Genomic DNA, 25,827 nt, shown 5'->3' on the forward strand with positions numbered 1-25,827 from the left:
CTCACATGGTGACATGCTGCTTTAACATTACAACAGAATTCTGTACATGAAAGTAATCGACAAGATAACTATGAGCATAGGACTGTGTACTAGGAGAGCAATAACTATATTATTCCCCTGAACTCGAGATGTACCTAATGAGATCCTTGTCTAATTAAATAAGTACTATTTATTGCAATAGGAACTCTTTAAATCACATACATCTTCGATGTTGCTGAGCATTTCCAATAATGAGATATAATTTTCTGAGCCCGAATTTAAAAACGGTGTTTCTTAAATTGATGTTTGTAAATGTGGTAAAATTGATCATGTTTGTATCATACTGGTATATGAACACTGCAAATCTCAAATATTTATCTTATCTCTTCCTTTATATTAGTAAGAATATAAGTTCTAAAACAATAATTTTGAAGGTATGTATTTTGTTAAAGAAATAAGTGTTTACTTTGCACTTGTCAATTATTACTTGTGCAAAATCGTATCTGTTTTAAAGCAATTCTGATGGTTTCAACAAATACAATCCCAATTTCATTTACATTTTATGTACTTAAGAAATGAACTACTAAAATAACGTGCAATAAACAAGTTTCAAACAATTCTGCTATACTTTAATACTTTAAGAAAATAAACTTTAAATAAAACATACTATATATTCCATCATTAATATTCAATATACCATCATTAACATATTTAAATACACTGTTAAATTTACATTGTTAACCAAAGCTAAGTAGTGAACAGATACTACTCAGGATTATTTCAAATAAAAACACCTTTCAATATTTACCTATTTGTACAAAATGTAATAATGTAGGACTCTCTACTGCATAGGAAATATACAATTGACAAAAAGAATTGCATGGGCAGGTCTAGAATTATCTCTGGCACTTGGTTATGTTTCCATCAACACTGATATGGTATATAGAAATTTAAATTAATTCAGTGCTGCTATGTTGATTTTTACCGCCTCAAAATTTTATTGGCACAATATAGTACCTTGTTTTGAAAGTGCTTTTATTCCTGTAATAGTTATAAATCTAGTTTGCCAAATGAACATAATTGTCAAATGAAAATAATTATTGAATGTGATTTAAGACTTTCTGGGCCAGTAAGGCCAAATTGATATTTGTAAAAGATTAATGTGAACCCTGTGAGTTAAAATTGGAATGAAGACTTTAAGGACACTATGCTTCAGATGCTATTGCTGTGCACCCATCCCTGAGAGAACAAGCAGATAGCCCAAGGAAGTCCTTTAATACAAAAAAGGTATCATACAAAAATAAAGATAGTGTACATTATTTGCTCAAAAAAACCCCAAACCCTTGTCAATTTGCAATCAGGAATTCTGATAAGGAGGAAAAAATGAATAACTGTATGATATGTGTGCTAGACTCTGTGAATAGTGGGCAATACATTGCAATCCAAATACAAAATAAATGTTTCATCTAACACTATATTAAAACTATGATAAAAAGTCTGATGTTTTCCCTTTCCCTGTTCCAATTCAATTTAAAATAACTTGCTTACAAATTTTATTTCAGAGGAGAGAATTTTGGTGAAATTCACTTAGGCAAAAAGTGTTGTTTTCATACCTATTTAGTCATGATGGTCACAGGGTATCTGTGAATGCCCTGTCCTTCACTGTATAAGGATCTCTCCAGCATTTTGCAGCTTACTAAGAGATTGGAATTTATGGACAACCAGGGAGGATTAACTGCAATGCTGCAATGCTAATTGCAAAATAGAAAACAGTTTTTGCAAACTATAATCTGAAATCTAAAAAAAAAGTCCAGGAAAAATAAACACAAAATAAATCCTCAAATTCAGTAAGATAGAAAATTAAATCATTTGCAAGGGGAAAATATTCATTAACGCTAAGGCTGATTCAGCACAAAGTTAATATATGAACCTATCCACAAGCATGAAGCTTGCATAAAGCCCAAAAATCAATCATGATTTTGGTAGGATAAAACTATTTCTCAAGACAATTATTTATAATCTGACTTATATTTTACAAGGCAGTTTGCAAGCAGTTATCAAAAAGCATAAATAAAAAAGCAAATAAATAATTGTAAAAAAAAGATTCTGGTATCCTTCCTACAGGGCAGTTGGTTAGTGGAACTAAACTTCTGGTAGAAGATGATAAAAGAGAGCAGAGTCCAGTTGGAGGATGTCTTGAGAGTATCTTCATGGTCCTTTCTCTTCATCTCTATCTCTCTAGAAATCATTCCCAATGATGCCCTCAACAATTACTTCATAAAGCTGATAATATAGATGTAGGCAACAATGCCCAAACTAACAGAGTTTTATTTTCTTTATTGATAAGTATTATAAATGGACCATCTTTTAATACTATTTGCAGAATGAAATCCTCAATACTAAATGTCATGCTTTCTGAAACAGTATTGGTATATTCCCTGCAAGTCGTATTATAACAAAAGGGAATAGCTGTGATTGGAAAACAAAAGGATTACGTGGAATGAATACCAAAAGTATTAAGAATTGAGTAGCATCTTACAATTATGTGGTTACTAAAATCCCACAAATAGAGCCTACTGCAATTAATATTAGAACTGAATGACAAAGTGATGATCAAATGAAGTAATGCTATAATTCAGCATATAAGCAAATATTTCAAATTTGTAACTACAGACTGATTGCCTAAAAGTCTCCAGATAATATAATTCAATCATATATATTGATGGTCAATAGTTAGCTATGCTCTTAGATTGTCAAATGGTCATCTTCCACACCTGTCTACAGGATTGAAGAAACCCTAACATAAATATATGAACATTTTTAGACAAATACTTAGGGGGGAAATCAACTTAGCCTCTCCCATACACTAAAAAACAACAGCATATTAGCTATTTGAGGTGGAAATAGCTTAGCAGCTAGCTGGTTGAGCTTCTGTACACAATATTCCTGTATGACAATTACACAGAAAAAAATCTAATTAAAAAATCCTGCTAAACAGAGAGACAAAATGCAGTTCTAAAGCTTGTAAATTATTTCCATTTATTATTCAAATGCTAGATTTTTCAGAACAAAATAAAGCTTTCATTTCTATTGTCTATATATTTTAATAGAGCAATCTTAAATTGATGTTATAGGAGTAATCCAGGCCGGAGGAATTCACATTTACTTGTACCCTATTGATCTGGCATAACCCAGGAAGGAAATAATGTTTTTCTTACTGTCAAATGCTGTAAACAGGTATAAAATAGCTCTTGGGCTGATAGTTACAAATCTAGAAGATTTTTGGCTGACCCATAGCTGTTTCCTATTTGACAGTCTAGAAACAAAAAGAAAGCCTGAATTTATGTGGGCGAATCTCTAATTTTTCCAGACATGGATGATAAGATTCATAGTTATCTGTGAAAATGTAATACTTCATCAAGGATCCACTTTCTTTTTTAAACTCAAAGATTATTTATCTCCATGTTTAAATTATGTATAAAATTGATATTTTTCATATTTTTCTTATACTAAAACATAATGCGGTTTCCAAATATATTAAAGTATATTAATTAATATATATATGCATAGTAATGAAAGCATATTTTAATGCTCATAATTTTAAGGAAAACAATCAAGATTGATTTGATCCTGGACAGATCAGAGGTAATTACTGCAGTGGTTTATGGTAGATTAGAAGCTGTTGTGTACTTTCTGTGTGTGAAATACAAGAATATATTGTTAAAAGAAGACTTTGAAGTTTAGTTTTGTTGTGGGGTTTACCTGATAACTTTTCTTATGGTAAACAGATAGTAGATCAAATTAGTTGGGCAAATAGAGCTGTAGAAGTTTATAAACTCGTAGACCTATTTTGCAAGGGGGAAAGTATATTTATCAGTAATCAACTGTGTGTGTGTGTGTATGTATGTATGTATGTATGTATGTATGTATGTGTATATATATGTATATATATGTATGTTTTTTAATGCACTTTTTTGTCTTGTTTAGTGCTTTGTTGTTGTTCCCTTTTCTCTGTGGGAATTTGTATTTTAATTTTGGAAATAAAATTTATTAAAGGAACGGAAGCAAAGTTTTTCTGATATTTTGCATAAAAGACGTTCAGGCTGTAACGTAGGTGACTACATAGACACAATTTTCTTTTTTAAATCCTCTACATTACACTTGTATTTTGCTTTGCATTTACCAGTTATAATTTGTGATAATGATTTTTCTAGGTTTATATCTCTTTTATTATACAATCTGTGCCATTCATTCTGTCACTAAATTATTAGTTTCCCTTACATTTTACCCAAAATGCACAATCCGCATTGATAGATTTATATATCCAGTGAGCTTGTTTGTTTTAATAGGTTTTTGTATGCCTCATACAAAAGTATTAAAAACATTTAATGATAAGGCATGGATACCAACTATTGGGAAAAAGAAGTTCTATTTAGGTGCATTTAATTTAAAGGTTAGTCCAGTCTTAGGATCAGAATATTTACTTTAATGGCAAGCTTTCTTATTTTGCTAGCATAATACCATTACAATCATGTAGTATTTGAGCCAGTTTTATCTTTTAAATGTCCTTATTTTAGATTTCTATTAGACAATGAAAGCAATCTTAATGAGTGGAGACAAATAGTAGTAAACCAGGAGTATTAAAAGGTAAGGAGACCAATAAACAGAAAATCATGAATGTTACTTCAGTGGAAATTCACTAGTTTTTATAGTGCTTAATAAATTGCTCCCAAGGCCAGTCTTCTGTAGTACCACATTCAGTAAAGAAAAGGTAAAGTCTCTTTTGAGTTAAGCTTGACTTCTGATGACTTCATATAATACTCATTTTAAAAACTTAGCCTTTTCCTCTCCCAAGAGTTTGTTCATATTTATTACATATCAGTTTTTAATCAGTTTATAGGTACAAATACAACAAGGAAAGATTAAGAGTTCTAAAAGTAAAGCTTAGTTCAAAACTTTACTTGGCAAGTAAAAAATATCCTAGATATAAAATTTCATAAAATATGGTTTTAAGCCACAGTAGTGATCATTCAACTGATCATAATGATTAGACACTATAAAGTATCTAGAATTATAATCTGGGATTAACCAGATATGTAAAGTGCTTGGAGTGATTTTCAAAAACAGCTAGTTACAATTGGGTATGGCAATGTTCACTGTATACCATGTACCTTTAGGCATTTTTTTAAAAAAATATTACTAATGATATGCCACATGGTATTCAGCTATCGTATTATCTGAACAGCATACATTCTCCTCCCAAACCCAATCACTAAAAATACTAACAATGTGTTATTTCAAAAAGAAAAACCAATGATTCCACATCACATCTTTCACTATTCACTCCAACTGTAAACAAGACATATAAATTCCCTGACTTGTCCTGCTTCAGTGATACTGCTTAAATAACATATCTTTGCTAATTATCAATGCACATTTTGAAAAAGTACCATCATTTTGTTCCTTTTTTTTTTTTGAAAAGCAACATTTCTACTGTAGGTTAAGAAAGGAAGCTTTAAAAGTGACTGTGCGCTGAATGTAAAGCTTCAAATCCTTTTGTCACCTGTCAGAATTTCTTTGTCCAGATAATAGTGATAGTCACAGAAGCTGATGATTATCCTGGCAGATAAAATCCCAACTGAAGGTGGTAGTTGTTTTTTTCCTTAGAAAGCTTATTTCTTTAGAAGATCTTCCCAACTTTAGATACCTTATTTAATTTTTTTGTATGTTAAGTTCTTTAAACAATATGCATACCTTTTCCCTTATCCCTGCAGAAATCTGATTCGACACTGTTCTTTCCACTGTTAAATATTAAATAAACTTATGAATGCAGCTAATTTGCAGGAAATGCATATTCTTAAATTCATGGAATAATCACAAAACCAGTTTGTTTTGTGAGTGAAAATTAATCCAATTCCTTTCTTTCAAAATCTCTGTTGAAGTGCCTTTGATTAGGAAATTTTTCCAACAATTGGATTTTCTCTACAAAAGACAAAAAAAGAACTGTATTTAACTATTTGTTAGAAACTGCAAGTTAAAAATTATTTTTCACTTACAATTAGTGCTGTATTTTCTGACAATAATAAATTTTCAATTTTACTGATCACCACTGAGCAGACTTAAATCCACCTGAATATTTTCCACAAATAAAGGAAACTGCATTTGCATAATCTGGATGAGGAAGTTAAATTTACTTCAGTCCTATCTTAATTTTATAAAACCTGAGGCAGTTTATATAATTTGCATAATGACATCCCTATAGAAAGGAGAAAACAAGTTCAAAGAATGTATTTTCACATTTAACAGTTAGAAATATTGAATATTTCCTCTCCCAATCAGTCCATTAAATCAAGGTTTTACTGTATTAAGATTTGCAGAATGAAGGATATGTTCTTAACTGCCCATCTCCCTCAGAGATAATTCCATGTTCTATACAAGCTAGTGTGAGTGGGGGTGAGTGCATGCACACACACACACGCACTAGCCAGCCACTCACGTGGCCCGCTGGCCAAGAGGCTACGGCCCAGTAGTGGGCTGTGGCCCACAGCTTGGGGACCCCTGCATTAGATGACTAAGTGGTCACAGAATTACATTAACATTTAGTTGCAGTTTGTTAAAAGACAAGCCCGTTATAATGGTAGAATTAGCTACAATACTTACTCACTGCCATATTTAGCACTAGATGATCTTTTTTCTCGATACTTATCATGATGCATGTCCAATTGTTCTACAATAGATATTATTTGCTGAAGAGTTTGAAAAGTTGCTACTGAGTCCTCAATTTTGAAATTAGAATAGTCATCTGGCTCTTTCTGTGGACCTTGATAGACTGCTATACTTCCACAAGCCTCTAAAAGTAAGTAAAAATTAGAGTATTATGAAGTTTTAAATGTTCAAGAAACAAAGTTTTGCTGTTCTATATTTTCAGACATAAGGTTTATCATAAATGTGATTAATTAAAATAACAAAGCGTATTTTTGGGGCATAATAGAACATTGTTTCATGTTAATTCATTAATTCATCAGTGTAAATTAAAACAATTTAAATTAGTTGTTATCTGGACTAATAAGTACAAACTTTTCCATGAAAAAAATATAAAAGGATCAGAAGGCTCACTATTACATTCTTCTTTCATAAATTTGTAAATTCTATCAAGTCTGAATATCCAGGAGATGGCGCTGTCATACAATTTCTTGATTTAATGGACCTTGGATCAACAGACTTTATATATAATGCATAAAAACTAACCTAAAGTACACAGTAAATGAAGAAGTAGCCCTAATTGGATTTTCCAAATAATGAACATCAGATATAATCACTCTCTGATTCTGCAATCCCATATTTGAGGAAGGCTTACAATACCATTTTGACAGATCTGCTGAAGCTTTAAATTCACAAAGATCACTTCCACTATTGCTACAAGTGTATGGATAGGCTTAAATGAAATCAAATACACGCTATTTGGATGTAGATCCAGCTTCAACAGAGACCTCTCCCTTCCATGTATTAGCTTCTTAAATGTAGGGTTTATTAACATATATTGCAGTAACTGAGTTCTACACTGGCAGGATACTTTGAGAACCGTATCTTAAATATAGCACATTCAGACCCCCTTCACTTTTGTCAATTTTGTTATGCTGCAATCTGATTCTAGTAGTTACTGAAATTCATTTTTCCTTATTAATCTACACCCAGTAACCCATAATGACAAAATGAAAACAGAAGTTTACAAAAGTCTGTAAATTTATTTAAAAGAAAAAAACTGAAATATCACATTAGCATAAGTATTTAGATTCTTTGCAACAACCAGGGAGTGATTATATCTGATGTTCATTATTTGGGAATCAAGCTGGGCTACTATCCAGCTGGGTTACTGAAATTTAGCTTTGGTGCCTCCTATTTCTTTTACTGACATGTTTCTATACTTTCATTGGAGTCCATCTGTGGTATGATTTGGAAAGGCACACACCTCTCTATAGAAGCCCTCCCAGCTGACAATGCATACTGTAGTAGAGGAAAAGCCATGAGGTCAAAGGAACTATCTGCAGAGCTCAGAGACAGAATTATTGCAAGGGACAGATCTGGGGAAGGCTGCAATAAAATTTCTGCTGCACTGAAGGTTCCTAAAAACATAGTGGCCTCGATAATTCTCAAATGGAAGAAGTTTGGCACAACCAGGACTCTTCCAAGAGTTGGTCGCCCGGTCAAACTGAGCAATTGGGGGGAGAAAAGCCTTAGTAACAGAAGTGACCAAGAACCCAATGGTTACTCTGAATGAGCCCCAGTACAGGGATATCCTCAATGAAAATCTGTTCCACAGCACTCAGGACTCCAGAATGCACCAAAGGTTCACTTTCCAACATGACAATGATCTTAAGCAGCCAAGATAACACAGGAGTGGCTTAGGGACAACTCTGTGAATGTCCTAGAGTGGCCAAACCAGAGCCCTGACTTGAGCTCTATTGAACATTTCTGGAGGGACCTGAAAATGGCTGTCCACCAACGGTCGCTATCTAACCTGACTGAGCTTGAGAGGATTTGTAAGGAAGAATGGCAGAAAATCCCCCAATCCAGGTGTGCAGAGCTTATTGTGTCATACCCTAAAACAGGGGTCACCAACCTTTCTGTGTTGGCGGCCTGGTGGGAAAGGGAGGGACAGGCACTTTTATGCGTGCACACACACATAAATGTGGCTGCATGCGCACAAAGGGGGCCGTGAGCATGAGTGCTCTGCAAATGGGGGTTGCTAGCACCGGTGCGTGGTTCTTGGCTCTCCTAGCCAGCGAGGCTCACGGGTCTTCTAGCACCGGCGTGAGATTTGCGGCTCAGCTAGCACAAGAGCATGCATAAATGCGCACGTGCAACACTGCTCAGCCATTCACATGGCCCGATGGCGAAGAGGCCACAGCCTTAGTGGGACGCGACCCATAGGTTGGGGACCTCTGCCCTAAAAGACTCGAGGTTGTAATTGTTGCCAAAGGTGCTTCAACAAGTACTAAGGGTCCGAAGAGTCTGAATACTTATGCCAATGTGATAGTTCAGTTTTTTCTTTTTAATAAATTTACAGACATTTCTAAAATTCTGTTTTCATTTTGTCGTTATGGGGTACTGCCTGTAGATTAATGAGAAAAAATGAATTTCAACAACTATAAAATCAGACTGCAATAACAAAATTGACAAAAGTGAAGGGGGCCTGAATACTTTTGAATGTACTATAACAGAAAGCAAATAATTGAATCTAAGCAGAGTTTTTCTCTATTTAACACTTGAAAAAAGCAACTGTGCAAACAAAGGCAAGGAAGAAGTCTACCAGAAGCCATCTTCTTCATTCTCCTCTATACATAATAAAGGCCGACATCCTTATAAAAAAAACTCCCAATGATCAGAGATTCCCAAATGAGTATGGAGTACTGTAGTGCTGGGGGCTGAGGAGGAACAGCTAGGAAAAGCCTGGAAGAAGTCCATCATTTGTGTCCAACATGATTTTCTTCTGGGCCAACCTATTATATTTGAAAATTAGGAACCTAGAATGGATATGGGATTACCAATTTGGACAATAGCTAATAGCTATTAATATTACAAAACTGACTGTGTTACTTTGACAAATGGGTCTTTCATACCTTGCATTTTTTGGAGCTTTGGCATACTGATTGCAAAGAGTGAGTAGATTCTCTCTGTTTCTCGATCTCCATCTATTTCTATCTGAATGTCAGCAGGTACACCTCTTCAATTAGAAATACAAAATTTTATAAAATATGTTAATTTTAAAGAAGATTTACTAGCTATATATTAATGCATATACAAATAAAAGGGAAAAAAACAAAACAATGCAGATGTACAAAACTTCTAGATCATTTATACTTACGGCTGTATCATGATAGGTAGGAATTCTTAATATGTGGCCTACCAGAATTAATTGAAACAGCCTATAAAGCTATAGCAAACCCATCTATGAAACTAGTCAATTGCAACTTAATTCCTTATATACAACATGCAATAATCATATATACAACGTTCATATTATTTGATGCCGAAAGAATTTAAGATTAGGGTTAAAAAATAAGAAGCATATTAAATCCTACTCTCTATTCTGTAACTGCTTCAGGCAGAGAAATCCTCACTAAGCAAGCATCAATCAACTATCTCTTTAGTAAAAAAATAACCAGGAATAAGATTGAAAGCTAGGCACATACACATACAATCATCAGATTGTTTTGAGTAAGCAACAGTATATAAAGCACAGAGAATAATATCAATCCCAAAATATCAAAAGCTTGAAATGAGAAATATTGTTAAATCTAATTTATGCCAATTCAGTATATCTCCTTCTCTTGCAAATAATCCTTGCTTCTACCAATACATGTATTATGGATGCCACATAATTTTTTTACTTTATACTTATAGTAAACTTTTATTGCTTTTTTATAGTATATTATGTTTTTGGTGGATTTTATTGTGAGATGCTCAGTGTGGAAGGAAGGAAGGAAGGAAGGAAGAGTATTGATATATATTCAGGTTGCAAAGAACAAAAACTCATTTCCAAATGGCAACTTAAATACATTCATTTATTATAGGATTAATAATCTATGTTGTTTCATAATCATATTTGATGACGTTGCCATAAATATTAATGTTTTCAAATCTAATAATGTTCAGTTACTAATCTCAAGTACATGTGTAATTCTGATGTGCATCTCCCTCCCTCCCTTTGGTCATTAGGAAGGCAACCTAAGTTACAGCAATATATTGTAAGCAAAATTATTTCTATTCCAAAACATGCATATGTTATTTTTCTTGCAGATGTTACTTACGCAGTACATGGCATACAACCCACTGTGTTTTCTGATGTGGCTTTACAGCAAAGCCAATTTCCATTCAAAAAAGCAGATGGGTGATAGACACTCAATCTCTTTTGGTTGCATCTGCTCACTCTACAGAGAGCTTCTATCCACTCACTAGCCTCCACACAATTATTTGCCTGCACATAGAGTGGTTTTTCAACATGTATTACTTGAAACATCTGAAAAAGAAACAGCTCTGTTCAAACAACCAACAGTTTATTTATAGGAGAAAAAAAACACTGGCAGATTTTTAAAAAATGTTTATGTATTATTTAAAAACTTTGAAAACAGAAGACTGGACACTTATCCAAATGGTTGCCTTGGTGTAACAGATACTGGTTAATGTATTAACTTCCATTTTGCTCAGAAAAGGAGGGATCTTGTGATCCACATTTTTGCTTCTAAGCTGAAAGACTGCCCAATTTCATCCACGATTAACATCAGACATGTAAGGATACCCCAAGGCAGAGGAAAAGAGGAGAGGAAACAATCATTCCCTAATTGTTCTTAGAAGAGATGCAGGAAAGAGAACTCTGCCACAATGTGAATTAATAGGTATGACAAATAGGAGTCAGGCATTGAGGGATTAGAGTATTATTATTAATTTTCTCTTTTTAGTACCACCCATTTTTCTTCTAATTTCTTTATAACTGTAGCCTTGTTCACTCGATAATACTATTTTACATCACTTTCTGGGCAACCAGTCAACTCTTTGCACTATTACTTTAGTTTTATTACATTTTACAAGCTCACTAAATGAAAGAGTACAAAAAAACCCAACTAACTTGATAGCGATCACATAACACACTGACAAATGTCCTCCTCTCAGCTTCAATATATGACATCAATAACTGAATCCTACTGTGATCTGATTGGCTCATTGTCAAAACAAGATGACACCTGATTGGCTCTCTAAAGACTCATGCTCACTGGCTACAATCAAATGAAGGAAAGCTACCTGATATCAACCTAAGCAAATTGTGCTTTCTTTTCATGGTTATTTGGCTATAACTTTTCATAAAATACAGAACAGATAATTAAACAAACTTTGTTGCATTACATTCTTGATTAAATTATCTTTCCATTGATATATAATTTTATGGTACTACTCCAAAAAAAATGGTGTTATTAGCATCAAACCTCAAAAATATACTTTTCCCCAAAAGGTTTCCACAATTTTGGCCACTACTGTAAGAATAATGGACAACGGAGAACTGGAAACCCATGTCTACCCCACACACATGGACCAGATTCTCAGCTTCGCTACCCCACACACAAAAGAAGCTGTGTCCAGATCCTCTTCAGAAGGGCCAGGACACAATGCAGCACCACAATACTAAGAAAAGCAGAAGAGAAAAGCTGCTTTATGTCTTTCTCCATAATGGCTATCCAAAAAACTTCGTATTCTGACACACAGCATCCAAATCACACCACACAGCCAACTACCACGCAAAAACTAACCCTACCATACACAAAAGGGGTGTCAGAAATGACAGCCAGAATTCTCCAACGCCCAGGAATAGCAATAGCTCATGAACCCACAGCCACACTCCTCCAGGGATTATCCAGAACCAAAGGCAAGATACAGAAGGATGAAAGAAACAATGTAACCTACAAAATCAACTGTAATCATTGTAACAATTCTACATGGGACAAACATCACATCAATTAAAAACCCAACAACAGCTGGCAGTCAAACACCATGATCCCAAATCCTTAATCTCTATCCACAGCGACAGCAACAGTTTGATTGGAGCAACACAAAAATCGTCAGCCACACTACTGCATGCCACGCTAGTGAGTTCATCAAAGCCTGGCATTCCACAAGCAATTCCATCAACAAACACATTGACCTACAACCAGCCTATAAACTCCTCAGAATCCAAATTAACCGTGCAGCCAACCAGAGACAGCACCAACCCATGCAAGTACCCCCCCCACCAGTTCACCTCCCAATGACCCCGACCTGATGTAACCTTCCCACCACAAGACTCACTGATGACTCACACCTGTCTCATCACAAGACCCTCACTTGACACACTCACACCTGAAGCCCTTATAAACAGAAGAACACTGACACTGATACCCCTAAACTCCTCTGAAGTTGATCCTACTCTGGTAATGTTACCTTCACCACATAATGTGTTGTACCATTTGTGTTTCTATTGAGCAAATACTCCAAACCTTACTGGAAGAAGTTTGCTTTTGGGAATCAGAGAAGATTGAAACCATTGTCCAAGTACTACTGCATTGCAATTTCTAACATGTGGAATTCACTTATTTCACTTCTTATGTATTCAGAATGAACCAATCTCTACTGCATAAAAATTTTACTTTCTGATTCTAATGCTAGCATTATCAGTACTACTGTGGCTAAGTTCTGTGTTGGTTACAATGCATCATTAAATTCTGTAGTTCTAATTATATTGTTACATAGTTTATACTTTAAACTGGATCATTAAACCTAACAATAATATAGGAATTCTTACTCTAGATTTTTAAATAAGCTCATAAATATCTATTAGCGTTTAAAAAAGCAAGAAGCAGGATAAAGTATTGATGCTTTTAAACTTTGGTATTGCACAAGCTCCTGAGAATGCTATGGACAAGCAAGAAAACAAACCAATAGAGCACCAAATAAATCAACCCAGAGTTTTCACTGAAATCACAAATGACGAGGCTCAAATTATCCTTTTTCAGACACGTTTTGTAAAGATCCAGCTCCCTGGAAAAGGATCAAGTGTTGAAAGGTAGAAAGAAAGGGCAACCAGCAGTAAGGCTAATGGACTCATTTACAGTGGTGATGAGTGCACCACTGGGAGATTTGAAAGAACAGATAATAGGCTAGATCAGGGGTCCCTAACCCCCATTCAGTGAACCAGTACCGGTCCGCAGCATGCCAGCAACTGGTCCGCACAAACAAGAAAAGCCCCATCCACAGGATGCAGGCAGCACACAAAACCACACCCTCTCTGGTCTGCAGAAAAACCTCTCTCCACGTAACCGGTCCCTGGTGCCCAAAAGGTTGGGGACCTTTGGGCTAGATCATCATGGAGAATATCTATGTGGTCTCTAGGAGTTGAAAATGACAGACTGATCAATCAATCAATCATCTATTGCCAGTAGAGGAAATTGCTGAGGTAATTTATCTATGACATGATTAAGAAACAGTTTCCCTCTTGAGTTTTGCCAGCTAGAAAGGGAAGTATATCCAGAGCATCTCTCCCTCAATGTCTTTCCCTTGGGTGGGAAAATATCTTTCTTCTCTTCCAAATATATTCCTCTTGGGATGGAAACCAGTATTTTAGAGACTTCTTTTAATATCTTCTTGTAAAGAAGGATCAGGTAAATACTCATGACATTTCTATCTTGTTTGTCAGAGTGGATTTGATTTAAATCACAATTTAAATCACTAGTAAAAAGGCTTGATTTAAATCAACTCGATTTAAATCATAATTTTTAAAGAGCAACTGTCATCTCTGTCCTGCAGCGGCTCCTCCTCTAACCCGCTGTTGACTCACCGACAGTCCCATTCACTTTAATGGGACAGCTGGTGATGCGGCAGTGACACAACAAGGTGAGGGACGTGGCGGGCAGCAGGTGAGTAGATGCCCACTAACAGGCACTGCCATGATGGATCTGAAATGACAGGTGCTCTTTCAATGTAGGGACTCATTATTGCTGGTAGTTAGAATCTTTAATATTATTATTTGCAAACAAAATGAAGGTTTCCTATTTAGAATAATAAGCTGTTAGGTTAGTAAAACAGCGATATCAGAACCGATTTTAGGTTAATAGGTTAATCACACATAGTTGGAAAACTATTCAAATTCTTTTATTTAATTAAAACAGAGCCTGGTATAGATGCATTTATCTTTAAACAATCATACAGTTTGTAATGTACGTAGATTTGCAAAACAATGGGATAAAGGGATATTTCTGAACTTTTTAATGATTTATCTCATGGTGACTGTGAAATTGTGTGAATGCATCAATGCAGTGCATGTTATCTCAGCTTGCAGAGCTTGGATTCATTGAATGAGTTTACCAAAAATGTAAATATTGCAGAATATACAGCCTCATGCTACATAACTAAGCTCCATTTCATGCTGAATAAATTAAATTATTAATATATCTTAAATAAAAAACTATATTTAGATAGATTTTTACTCCAAAAGCATTTAAAAATAAAAAAAATCCAATTTAAATTAAAAAATCCCATTTTTTAATTTTTTAAAAAAAAACGATTATCCACCCTGTTGTTCGCCAGCATGGAACTCATAAATTACTCTATATTAGTGAATTAACAACACCTGATGAAACAGATATCAGAATAAAGACACATCCCAGATCATCAAGCAAGAATATTAAGAGCAGTAGTTTTAATATCCTATAGCAGGGATGTCAAGTGACATATCATAACTTTTTTTCCATTGCTGGCAATGGGTGGGCACGGTTTCAGCATGATGCATCTGGACCGTGGGCCCACAGTTTGACATCCCTGTCCTAGTTAAGGAATGTCTCATGGAAATACCGTACAGGTAGTTCTCGACTTATAACAGTTCATGTTGTGACTATTCAAAGTTACATCATCATTGAAAAAAGGGATTTATGACCATTTTTCACACTTATGACCGTTGTAGGATCCACATGGTTACATGATCAAAATTCAGACAGTTGGTCTTCTGATCACTTTTTTCAATCTTCTGGCAAGCAAAGTCAATGGGGAAATCAGATTCACTTAACAACCGTGTTACTAACTTAACTGTGATCATTCACTTAACAACTATGGCAAGAAAGGTTGTAAAATGGGGTAAAACTCACTTAACAATTGTCTCACTTAGTGATATTGGGCTCTATTGTGATTGTAACTTGAGGACTCCCTGTAGTTCAGAATCAACATACAAGTGCTTTTTCAGTAATGCAACAAGAATTTGAATAGATTTTTGTATCCTGGCATTTAAGTTCTCACTTTTATATGACAATTTAGAATTTTCCATGCTTAACTGTTATTTCAAAAGTTACTTACATTTTTCCTGTTAAATGCACGCTCATCAAGTTTTTCTACTGCAAGAATGTTTTTGACTGGAATGGTGAATATAGGTTCTTTTTCTGGATTAAGAAAAAATAGCAAATCCTTTAATTATAAATAAAACCTTAGCTGTTTAAGATAATGCAAAACATAAATATTGGTGGAACACATTATATGTGATCCCTTCATAGAGCCATGAAGACAAGGATAGTGGAGTATCTGGTCAGGATAGTAACTGAGTGTATTCTGCTGGGAGAGTATCTGCTGTTAATTATTATGATTTTATATTATATTTGTGGATTTTGACAGGTTTTAATTTTTCATGTATGCTGCCCAGAGTCTATTAACCAGAGAACCTTGCAAATCCCAACAATGAATGAATGAATGAATCCTGCAGGAAAAAGAATCCAATATTTCATTTTTTTGGTTCTCAGACTCAAAAGTATGTATTTGTCTACACTGCCCTGGTTAAATCAGATATATAAGCCCAATGGCAAATAATTTTGTAAACTTAATACATTTGTAATTAAAAACATGAAAGAGTACTTTTATTTATTTGTTTATACTGAACAATGTTTTAATGTACTCTTAACCATTGGAATTGAAGAACATAATTAGTTTATCATCATCAGGCCAAACTGTGTAACTTGAAAGGTTAACATTAAAAAAAAAAGAATACCTTGTTGCTTACGATAAGTGAGTTCTCTACTTGTAAGACAGAACCGACGCTTTTTGAAATTCTTTTTTCCAATACGAGTTCTTCCTTGTGCTCTTTTGAACATCTCCCTATGAAACAAATACAAGAACATTTTTCACAGATATTTTCAAATTTCCTAATAGGCTATCCAGATGTATTCGTTTACAAGTTAGATTAATGGATTCAAACTCCTGATCTTAAAACGAATCAGCCATGCCCAGAACAAAAAAGTATTGAGGACTGATTCCCTGATTCAGCATGAAGGCATGCTAAACTAAACACCATGCAGTTTCTTTCTATATTATTTTTCTTCCCTTTCCTCTTTAGTGCACTCTCTTCTTTCTTGCTCTCTTCTTTTTTTCTCCCCTCTCACTCTATTTTTATGCTTTCTATTCTTGTTGTATGAGAGAGGTGACATGTAAAAACATATAGGGCTTGATTAACCTTTTATGCTAGGTTTGTACCATTCACAATATTTAAAAAAACCCACAATTTTCCTACAAACCCAAAATTGTCATGGAACCTAATTTAGGAATATCAATGAAAAGTAAATATAGTAAAAACCCACAGGTATAAACTAGAACAATTATTTATTGGTACTGTTACTATAATTTACTACATAAAGCAAGAAACGTTTACAAAATTTGAAGATAATTTTTTTTTACATACAGGTAGTCTTCGAGTTATGACCACAATTGAATCCAAAATTTCTGTTGCTAAGTGAGACAGTTGTTAAGTGAATTTTGCCCCATTTTGCGACTTTTCTTGTCACAATTGTTAACTGAATCACTGAAGTTGTTCAGTTAGTAACACAGCTGTTAAGTGAATCTGGCTTCTCTATTGACTTCACTTGTCAGAAAGTCACAAAAGATCACATGACCCTGGGACACTGCAATGATCATAAATACGAGTCAGTTGCCAAGCATCTAATTTTGATCATGTGACTAGAAAGATGTTGCAATGGTTTTTCACACTTTTTCCAGTGCCACTGTTTTAACTTTGAACAGTCACTATATGAAATGTTGGTTAAATCGAAGACTACCTGTATTTTCCTTCATTATATAAAAGAACATCCTTATATAGATTCCATTTATAAATAACTTCATAGAATTCTAAACTATAGTAAAAGTCAACAAGGTAATGCCTATACCATTTCTGAATATTGTTCATGGAATTCCTTTTAAAAATGGTTGAATTCATGCAAGATTGTAATTACCCAAACTAGGTAACATCATCAATGCTAGTGCTTGTGTTAACATCATTAACGCTGATGATGTTAACTAGTTTGGGTAATGAAATGTCTGCAAGAAAACATCCAAGCTCAAAGAGCACCAAGGATCCCTCATTTCAACCCTGAGCTAGAAATATTCTCTTTTAAGGCTGTACTTTTTGAACTCTTTAATTATTTGTTAATTTTTATTTTCTGGCTTCATACCTCTCGGCAACATAACACAATGGTAATTAGCACTTGAAATATTTGCTCGTGCTTGATTTATAGAGATAGTAAAAGGGCAGGGGAGGGCAATCTTGTTCATGGGAAGAAGATATTTTACATTTAGGTTAATAGGAATCCCCACAAAAGCCCAAATTTTAACATTCAGGGTCTCACAAAGCCTCAGGGCAACTTCTTCAAACTCATAAGCAGTTGCAAATGAAATACTACAATTCTGCCTGGAACTACTATATTCAAAGTGTCATAAATCTTACATATTCGTTTGATGTATTTTTTAAAAAATCAATTACAGCCTTGCACATTGTACTTTTGTATTAAGTTACCCTTCTTTTAGATGCAATGGCTCATTCATGACACTTGGCTCTTTACTTTCCGTGGAAGACACTTCATCTAAAAACTGAATATGGAGAATATATTAGAATAATAGGAATTATTTTCCCAATTTTACCCAGAATCCTAAAAATTAACAAATATTTAGAAATTAAAATAAACTTATTTTTAAATAAAATGAACATTTTAATAGTTTAAAGTTGTTCTACATTTTTCCTTTGCATTTACTATACATGTATTTTTAAAACACTCCTCCCAAGTATTTTACTAAAACAAGTGGAGTTTAAACGTAACATATAGAGAGAGGCCTGTGCTGGACAATTAGATTTAATCTGTGACTCAGATTAAATCTGAAAAATGAATATGGTAAAATTTTCTAAGATTTTGCAGGAAAGCCAGGAAAACATTTTTTTGGAGAAAGCCAAATATTATGTATAAAGGAAACAATACCTTTTTGACTATTTCAATGTATTCCTCTTCTTGAAACATTTTGAAAAATTCACACATAAAGGTCTCCTTGAAGCTTGACTAAAAAGGGAAAATAGATAAAAGTAAATCTTTATAGAGATATGCCAGTAGACTAAAGTAATTTCAGTATGATACTTACTAGCTTGTTTTTGGATAAGCTTCCCCAGCTTCCCAGTGTCTGAATTGCTTTTGATATAAGAGTTAATGTTCTAGAAGTCTGTGCATCCTATAAGAGGCATTCAAAGAAACACATTCAATATTTTACAAGTGATAGTTCAATTGTGTTGTATACACGTTGTCCTTCACTAACAATCATTCATTTAGTGATGATTCAAAGTTACAACGGCACTGAAAAAAGTGACTTATGACCAGTTTTCACATTTACAAAGTCGTAGCATCCCTATAGTCATATGGCCAAAATTCAGATGCTTGGCAATTGGCATGTATTTATGACAGTTGCAGTGTCCCACGAACATGTGATCACTTTTTGCAACCTTCTGACAAGCAAAGTCAAAGGAGAAGCCAGATTCACTCAGCAACCATGTTACTAACTTAACTGCAGTGATTCACTTAACAACTGTGGCAAGAAAGGTTGTAAAATGGAGCAAAACTTGCTTAGCAACAGATATCTGGGGGGGGGTCTGTTGTGGTTTTAAGTCAAGAAATACCTGTAATACGACCACCAAATATGCTGCATCTAGTGACAAAGTATTACAGGTAGTCCTTGACTTACAACTGTAGTTGAGCCCAAATTAAGTGGGTCATCATATGACCGAGCTGATTTTATGACATTTAGTGACAGTCGTTAAAGTGAATCACTATGGTTGTTAAGCAAATGCTTTGGTTGTTAAGTGAACCCATTGTCCGCAATGGGTTTTTTTTGCAAGAAACCTCAAATGCTGGCTTCCAGAGGAAAAAAAAAAGTTGTAAATCAGTCACATGACCACAGGATGCTGCAAACAATCATACCCTTGGGCTGATTACCAAGCATCACAAAATGTGATCATGTGATGTGTGTGTTTGCATGTTGGCCAATTCAAGGACTATCTGTACAATGAAACAGGCAGATACGTCAGCATATCAAACATACATTTTCTGCAGCAATACAGGTTTCATGGGCATTCACATAAGTTTTGTAATATTAAAACAAGAATTGGTTTTCCTTCAGCTATAAAGAGTTTGGTTCTAACTGCATTGCAGTCAAGGCAGTAACTGCCAGGATAATTTTCTCTAAAATAATAATAAATATTTGTTAAGGTGTTCTGGAAAGTTCCTCAATCTTTGGACAAGTTGTTCAGGTGGGAAGAAAGAACACAGAAAATAGCTTTCAGTGCACTATTAATTAGTGGGCAAAGAAAGCTTTAGTTCTATAAATCTCTACAGATTTAAATCAATCCTTTAGTAATGACATAATACATGTCAATTTTACTTTAATGAAGAATGTGAGACCTAAGACTGAACAAGTGAAAATGAATTGATAGGCATGTCCAAAAAAAAAAGTGCAATATAGTGGTTAAATGTTGAAATGGCACTGGCAAGACCTAGGTCCACCCTGACTCGTGGAAACTCACTGGGTGATTTTTGGCCATGCACTCTCTTTAAGCCCAACCTACTGAGAAGGTGGTGATTGTGGGGAAAACAAGGAAAGAAAAGAATACTGTATGCAATATCTTGAGCTCCTAAATGAAGGAAGGAATAAAGTAAGAGGATATAACAAGTAGGGTGTAGCTGAGAGATCACTGGCCCAAAAACTTGGAAGAAAAAAATGTGCAAATTCCATATGTAGTATTTGGTGTTTTCTAAAGGAAAAAAAGCATATTCAGTGCCAAAATAAGAAAAGGAAAATTATCATAATTTTTGCCAAATGCTTAACTTCTTGGTCTAGTAAGATTGCTACATAAATATGTTCCGGTAATTATGTACCTAAAAGAATAATATAAATCCAGGAAGAAAAAAAATAGACATCTGTGTGCAATATTAGTGGCTTAATTCTCTCTCCATTGTATTTCCTGTGGAAGCTTTAACAAGATTTTTGCTTAGAATAATAATATGACTCCTTCATGAAATGTACTGAGGACTATCTGTACAGAGACTTCATCAAAGGTTTTTGAGCAGTACAGTCAAAGTTAAATCAACTAAAAAACATAATGGAGTATGACTGCTTTGTGTGTGTGTGTGTGTTTTTAAGTTAATGTTCACGCCGGGCAGCCACCTGCATTAGACCTCTTGTGCAAATCTCTTTGAATATTTGCCGTTGCCTTCTTCCTATGACTGTGAGAATGACTGGCTCAAGATTATTCAGCTGGCTTCATGCCTAAATCAGAAGTCATAATTTCCTGGTTTCTAGTCTGGTGTCTTAATAACTACACCAAACTAGCTCTTCACTATGTGTTTTCAAATTTATTACAGTTATAAACCAGCATAAATATATTTTTAGTTTTTCTTAATTTTACTGAAAATAGGAAATGTATCCCCAAATGTTAAGTCATTAGATTCCAACTAGTCAAATGTTTAATTTTATTTTAGTCATATACTAGTTTCTAATGTCAAATACTTTCAACATATGAAAATGACCAAGAAGGCTTTACTGTTTGATAACTGATCAGTGAGTTTTTTAAAAATATGTTAAGTGGTCTCCAAGCTCCCTCAGCGTACATCCTCCTAAGCTCACCAACTGCATGAACATAACATTATCAAAACTTACTGGATGATGAGGTCGTAAATGGAAAGTATGAGGCGATACTACAGCTACAGCAAAGAAACGAAGGAACACAAAGCTGCTCACTGCAGAATACTGTACATGAGGGTCATCTGCAGAGAAAAACCATGAAATGTGAAATGTATAATTTAGCAGGAAATGGGTGAAATAAGATAGTGAAAAACCTTAGTAGGGTGTCAGTAGAAAAAAATGGTTACTATTCTTCTGCAAAATAGAAAAGTAGCAAGTAGTCTGAAATGAAAGTGATGTTATGATGAAAGATGCATGGCCCTATGTTATTGGGCATGTATCAGAGTTGTTACAGTTTATTTGATGTTACCTGCTAGTTGTAGCAAACTAAGGATTGTGCCCCTTCCTCTTCTCTGTCACAGGTGTGAATGAAACTGCAAGTTTCCACTTCTGTATTTATTTAACAGTAGGCTCTATTGTTATGATTAATCTTAACAAAGCAAAGGAACATACTGCCAAAGATACATTTTTAAATTCAATATGTTTCCATAAACCACTGTTAATACTAACAAAAGTCTGTAGTGCAATCAGTTTCCTGCCAATTTCCTTTTACTTTAGAAATAAAAGTAGCGATGAATTTAGGCACTATTGTTGGTGCATGCAATAGTCACCTATTAAATATATATTTTTATGACTGGAAATGTAAATTATTTTTCTGTTAATATAGCAGGAAGAGGCAACTTAGTAAGAAATTTTAGTTTATCCTCAGTTTGCATATCCAGTTATAGAATATTATAGTAGTTGTAGTCCAAAGCCACTACTACCTATCCTTTCAGTACAATATTAGTGTGGAGCATAAGTATGGTTGCTTGCTGTTAACAGCAGTATATCAACAGAAGACAGGCAGTGTCTACAACTGATGTATTTCCCTCTTTTTATAAATGCTATAGAACTGATTTTGGTAACATTCTTGTGGATGTAGACCCTTTATTCAAGCCATAAATCAAATTGTCATTTTGAGACATTGATACACTTACTAGGAAATCTTTCAGCAGCCAAGCGCCTCAGAGAGCACAACACATCACACATTAATGTTGGGCAACTTATACTTGATTGTACAATTGTACTGAAAACTTTGTCAACATAATAACGAAGATTTTCCTGTGTAGACAAATAATTTCAGAAAGTTAATAATTTTTAAGTGTTTACCAACTTCATTTTATCAGTGAGAAAAATCTCTTCAACAAATTTGTCTTGCCACCTGAATCTGGAAAATTGTCAACTGCTCTTTATAGGGAGGGAATTCCTTGAAGTCTTGCCAAATACTGTGCTGTGCTCCCTTATGAAAAGGAAGCGTGGGCCTTGGACGACTACCATCTGGTTTGTAGCATTTCACTGTTGTTGAGACAGTGGTGGAAGCTTCACAGAGCCCTAGATGAAACAGGTTATCTGGACCCTTTTCAGTTAGGATTCAGGCCTGGACACATTGATTCTCCTACTGGATGACCTGATTTGGGACTCTAAGGAGGGATAGTTCATTTTTACCTTGGACCTTCTGTTGGCTTTTGGTACTACCAACCCTGGAATGTTACTGGATTGTCTATGGGGGTTGAGAACCGGAGGCATTGTTTTGCAATAGTTGCACTCCTTCCTCAGTTATCAGTTCTAGTCAGAGGCAGCAGGAGCTTAGCCTGATAGCCTGTGATATGTCAAGTGTCACAGGAGTTGTTCCTCTCTGCCTTGCTTTTCAACATTTATATGAAGTCAATAATGAGGTCATCTAATGGCCTAGTTGTATAATCAATATGCTGATGACACTCAATTTTACATTGCCATCTTGAGCTATAGTGAAGTTTCTGCTGATATTCTCTCTTGGTTCCTGAAGACTATTAAATATCTGAACTGGAGAAAACAGTGAAGCTGAGCCCAAGTAAGATAAGAGTTACTGTTTGTACAAAAGAGTCTCCGATGACACAAGTAGGCATTACCCACAAGGCAAGTTTGCAATGAGGTAGAGGGCTTCTAAACCCATAGATATTTCTAGAACATGATTAGGGACTATTGTCCACCTGTGGCTGGTGTGCCAACAGCAACTTGACCTCGTGTAGAAAAACCTGGTATGATAACTCATGCCCTCATTTGCATGTGTATGGATTATTGCGGTCATGCCCTCATTTGCATGTGTATGGATTATTGTGGTGAATGTCACATAAAGCTGCCCTTATAGACTAGTCAGAAGTTGCACTGGTCCAAAATGTGCTGGCCTGCATATACACCAGTTCTTGGTGATGGACCCTGATGCTCCAATTTCATGGGCCTTGCATTGGCTGCTAATAGGTTTTTAAGATACAATTTAAGGTACTAGTGTGGACTATAAATCCTGCATGAGTTGACACCTTATTGCTTGCGGGATGGTTTGCTCCAAATAAAATTGATCCCACTTATTAGATCTTGCAGGTAATCTAGTAGTGGTTCTGCACTCCTGGGAAGCAAAGGGGGCCAAAGCTATTAGATGCTGTTTTTTGGTGGAAGCACATTGTTTTGGAATGGCATCTCCTTTGAGATTAGGCTCACCACTTTCAGAAAATTATGGACAACCAATTATTTTGGAAGGCATTCTTCTGATTTAATGTATGTTATAAAAATAACTATTACTATTTTTATTAATTTATGTCAGCATTCCTTCTTTTTGTTGGGCTTTTATAATTATATTTATTCTGGATGTTTATATATAGACCAATGAAAGTCACTTGATTACATCCAAATCTATTTTTTATTCTCAGTACTGATAACGTGAATCAAACACAGCAGTATATTATAAATTCAGTCGGTGGTATCAACCACAGAGAAGCTTACTATGTAGTTAATATTAATGCCCATAGTACTTTTCAGATACAAGGTGTCTTGTAATCAGACTATCAATAATATAGTTAACATTTCCATTTTCTTAATGGTAGAATAAACAATAGCAGATTTCAATGATAAGGTTTGATTTAAATTGTGTCAAGTATATATCAAATATTGTATTTTGTTTTATAGTTGTTTTTAATTATACCCAGTAATTACAGTGAGGTTGACAAAATGAAACTGAAGACCAGAAATGCAGTAGGCAAAATCATAAGACAAAGAAAAGTGTTCAGATTCTTAATATACTTTCTTGTTACTAAAATTATTGTGGACTTTTATATTCCAGAAAATGCTTGTTTGTTACAAGTTCCATAAATAAAAATTTTAAAAAATCCCCACACAACATTTTAGCATACCTTGTGCATTTCCACATTATCTGCTTCTTTCAGTTTCAGGGGATCAATTTCACAAGGTTTAGGATTCTCACATATCTGAAACAAGATTAAAGTTTGCAGCAGTTATATACTTGTCTAATCAGAAGTGAGTTCAGTGAGATTTGTTTTTAAGTTAAAAGAATGAAAATTTTATCTATTATAAAATGACAATTAATAACACAATAACTATGTTCTCTCTTGGATCAGATGTTAAAAATATATTGCTAACCTATAACAATGATTCTTCAAGGTACATGTGATTTTTGCAAAACAAGAAAACTACTCCTTTATTTCAGTCTCTTGAAAATGTTGTAGAACAATTTGTGTGGAAAAGTTTGCATATGCAGTAAATGCAAAGTTGACCATTTGAAGGACCAGATATAGGAACAAAACTGCTGTCTTTTAACTTATGCCTCGCCCATGTGGGTAATTAGCATATTATATACTTTCTTGTTAAAGTGATATCTGACATGCTCCGGTTTGCAGCTAATAATGCTAGATGATATCCAGCAGGAAAAGTCAGAATGCAGTCACAATAGTGCCAGCAATCTTTGTTGAATGAGCTTGAGCTGTTCTGGGAAGATGAAGCAACATATACTATAAATGATGTTATGGTGTTATTAATCCAGTATAATTGTAGCTGCTACAATGAAACAGATAACCCTTTTTGTGACAACCAGGAGTCAGAGAAATGTGAGCTAAGAATATATGGGCTGCCAAGCTGCCTTTTTACTTCAATCTTTACATAAAATCAATACAGTATGGAATAAAATTATATCCCTTCCCTGCCAGTACTCCAAGTCCATAAAAAACATTGTATAATTCTTTTCTATTTCCACTGTGATATGCACACATTAATGGATTTAGTAGTTTCCAAAATATTATGTTTGTGCATAGTGCTATATCCTAGGATGTTTTTCATTGTCATTTTTTTAAAGTTTTGAAATCTAATTCCTACTACACCTTGGAATTCTGACTACTGAAACAACAGTAGCAAGAATAAATATTCTTTCTATTTGCGTATTGAAAATTCAATTTCAAATTTACATCTAACCAAGCTGATGTAAGCTAAAAGGGA

At 34.5% G+C, this 25,827-nt stretch overlaps 1 protein-coding gene across 5 annotated transcripts in view; it reads right to left on the reverse strand.

Moving 5' to 3' along the window:
- Positions 1-586: 586 nt before the first annotated feature.
- RASA2 (RAS p21 protein activator 2) overlaps positions 587-25,827 on the reverse strand; it is a 50,062-nt gene continuing 24,821 nt past the window's right edge. For all 5 annotated transcript variants that reach the window (XM_039357453.1, XM_039357452.1, XM_039357455.1 and 2 more), the window contains exons 13-24: positions 24,732-24,806; positions 22,506-22,629; positions 21,505-21,611; positions 18,940-19,026; positions 18,783-18,860; positions 18,326-18,399; positions 16,532-16,638; positions 15,850-15,932; positions 10,791-10,999; positions 9,600-9,703; positions 6,640-6,829; positions 587-5,961 (exon numbers count right to left, since the gene is read on the reverse strand). In XM_039357453.1, coding sequence (XP_039213387.1) covers positions 5,931-5,961; positions 6,640-6,829; positions 9,600-9,703; positions 10,791-10,999; positions 15,850-15,932; positions 16,532-16,638; positions 18,326-18,399; positions 18,783-18,860; positions 18,940-19,026; positions 21,505-21,611; positions 22,506-22,629; positions 24,732-24,806 — 1,269 coding nt within the window. In that variant the 3' untranslated portion in view covers positions 587-5,930. The remainder of the gene's footprint in view (positions 5,962-6,639; positions 6,830-9,599; positions 9,704-10,790; positions 11,000-15,849; positions 15,933-16,531; positions 16,639-18,325; positions 18,400-18,782; positions 18,861-18,939; positions 19,027-21,504; positions 21,612-22,505; positions 22,630-24,731; positions 24,807-25,827) is intronic.

The sequence above is a fragment of the Crotalus tigris genome, unplaced genomic scaffold (genome assembly GCF_016545835.1).
Source record: "Crotalus tigris isolate CLP2741 ecotype Arizona unplaced genomic scaffold, ASM1654583v1 scf7180000018923.2277400, whole genome shotgun sequence".
Taxonomy (NCBI): Eukaryota; Metazoa; Chordata; class Lepidosauria; order Squamata; family Viperidae; genus Crotalus; species Crotalus tigris.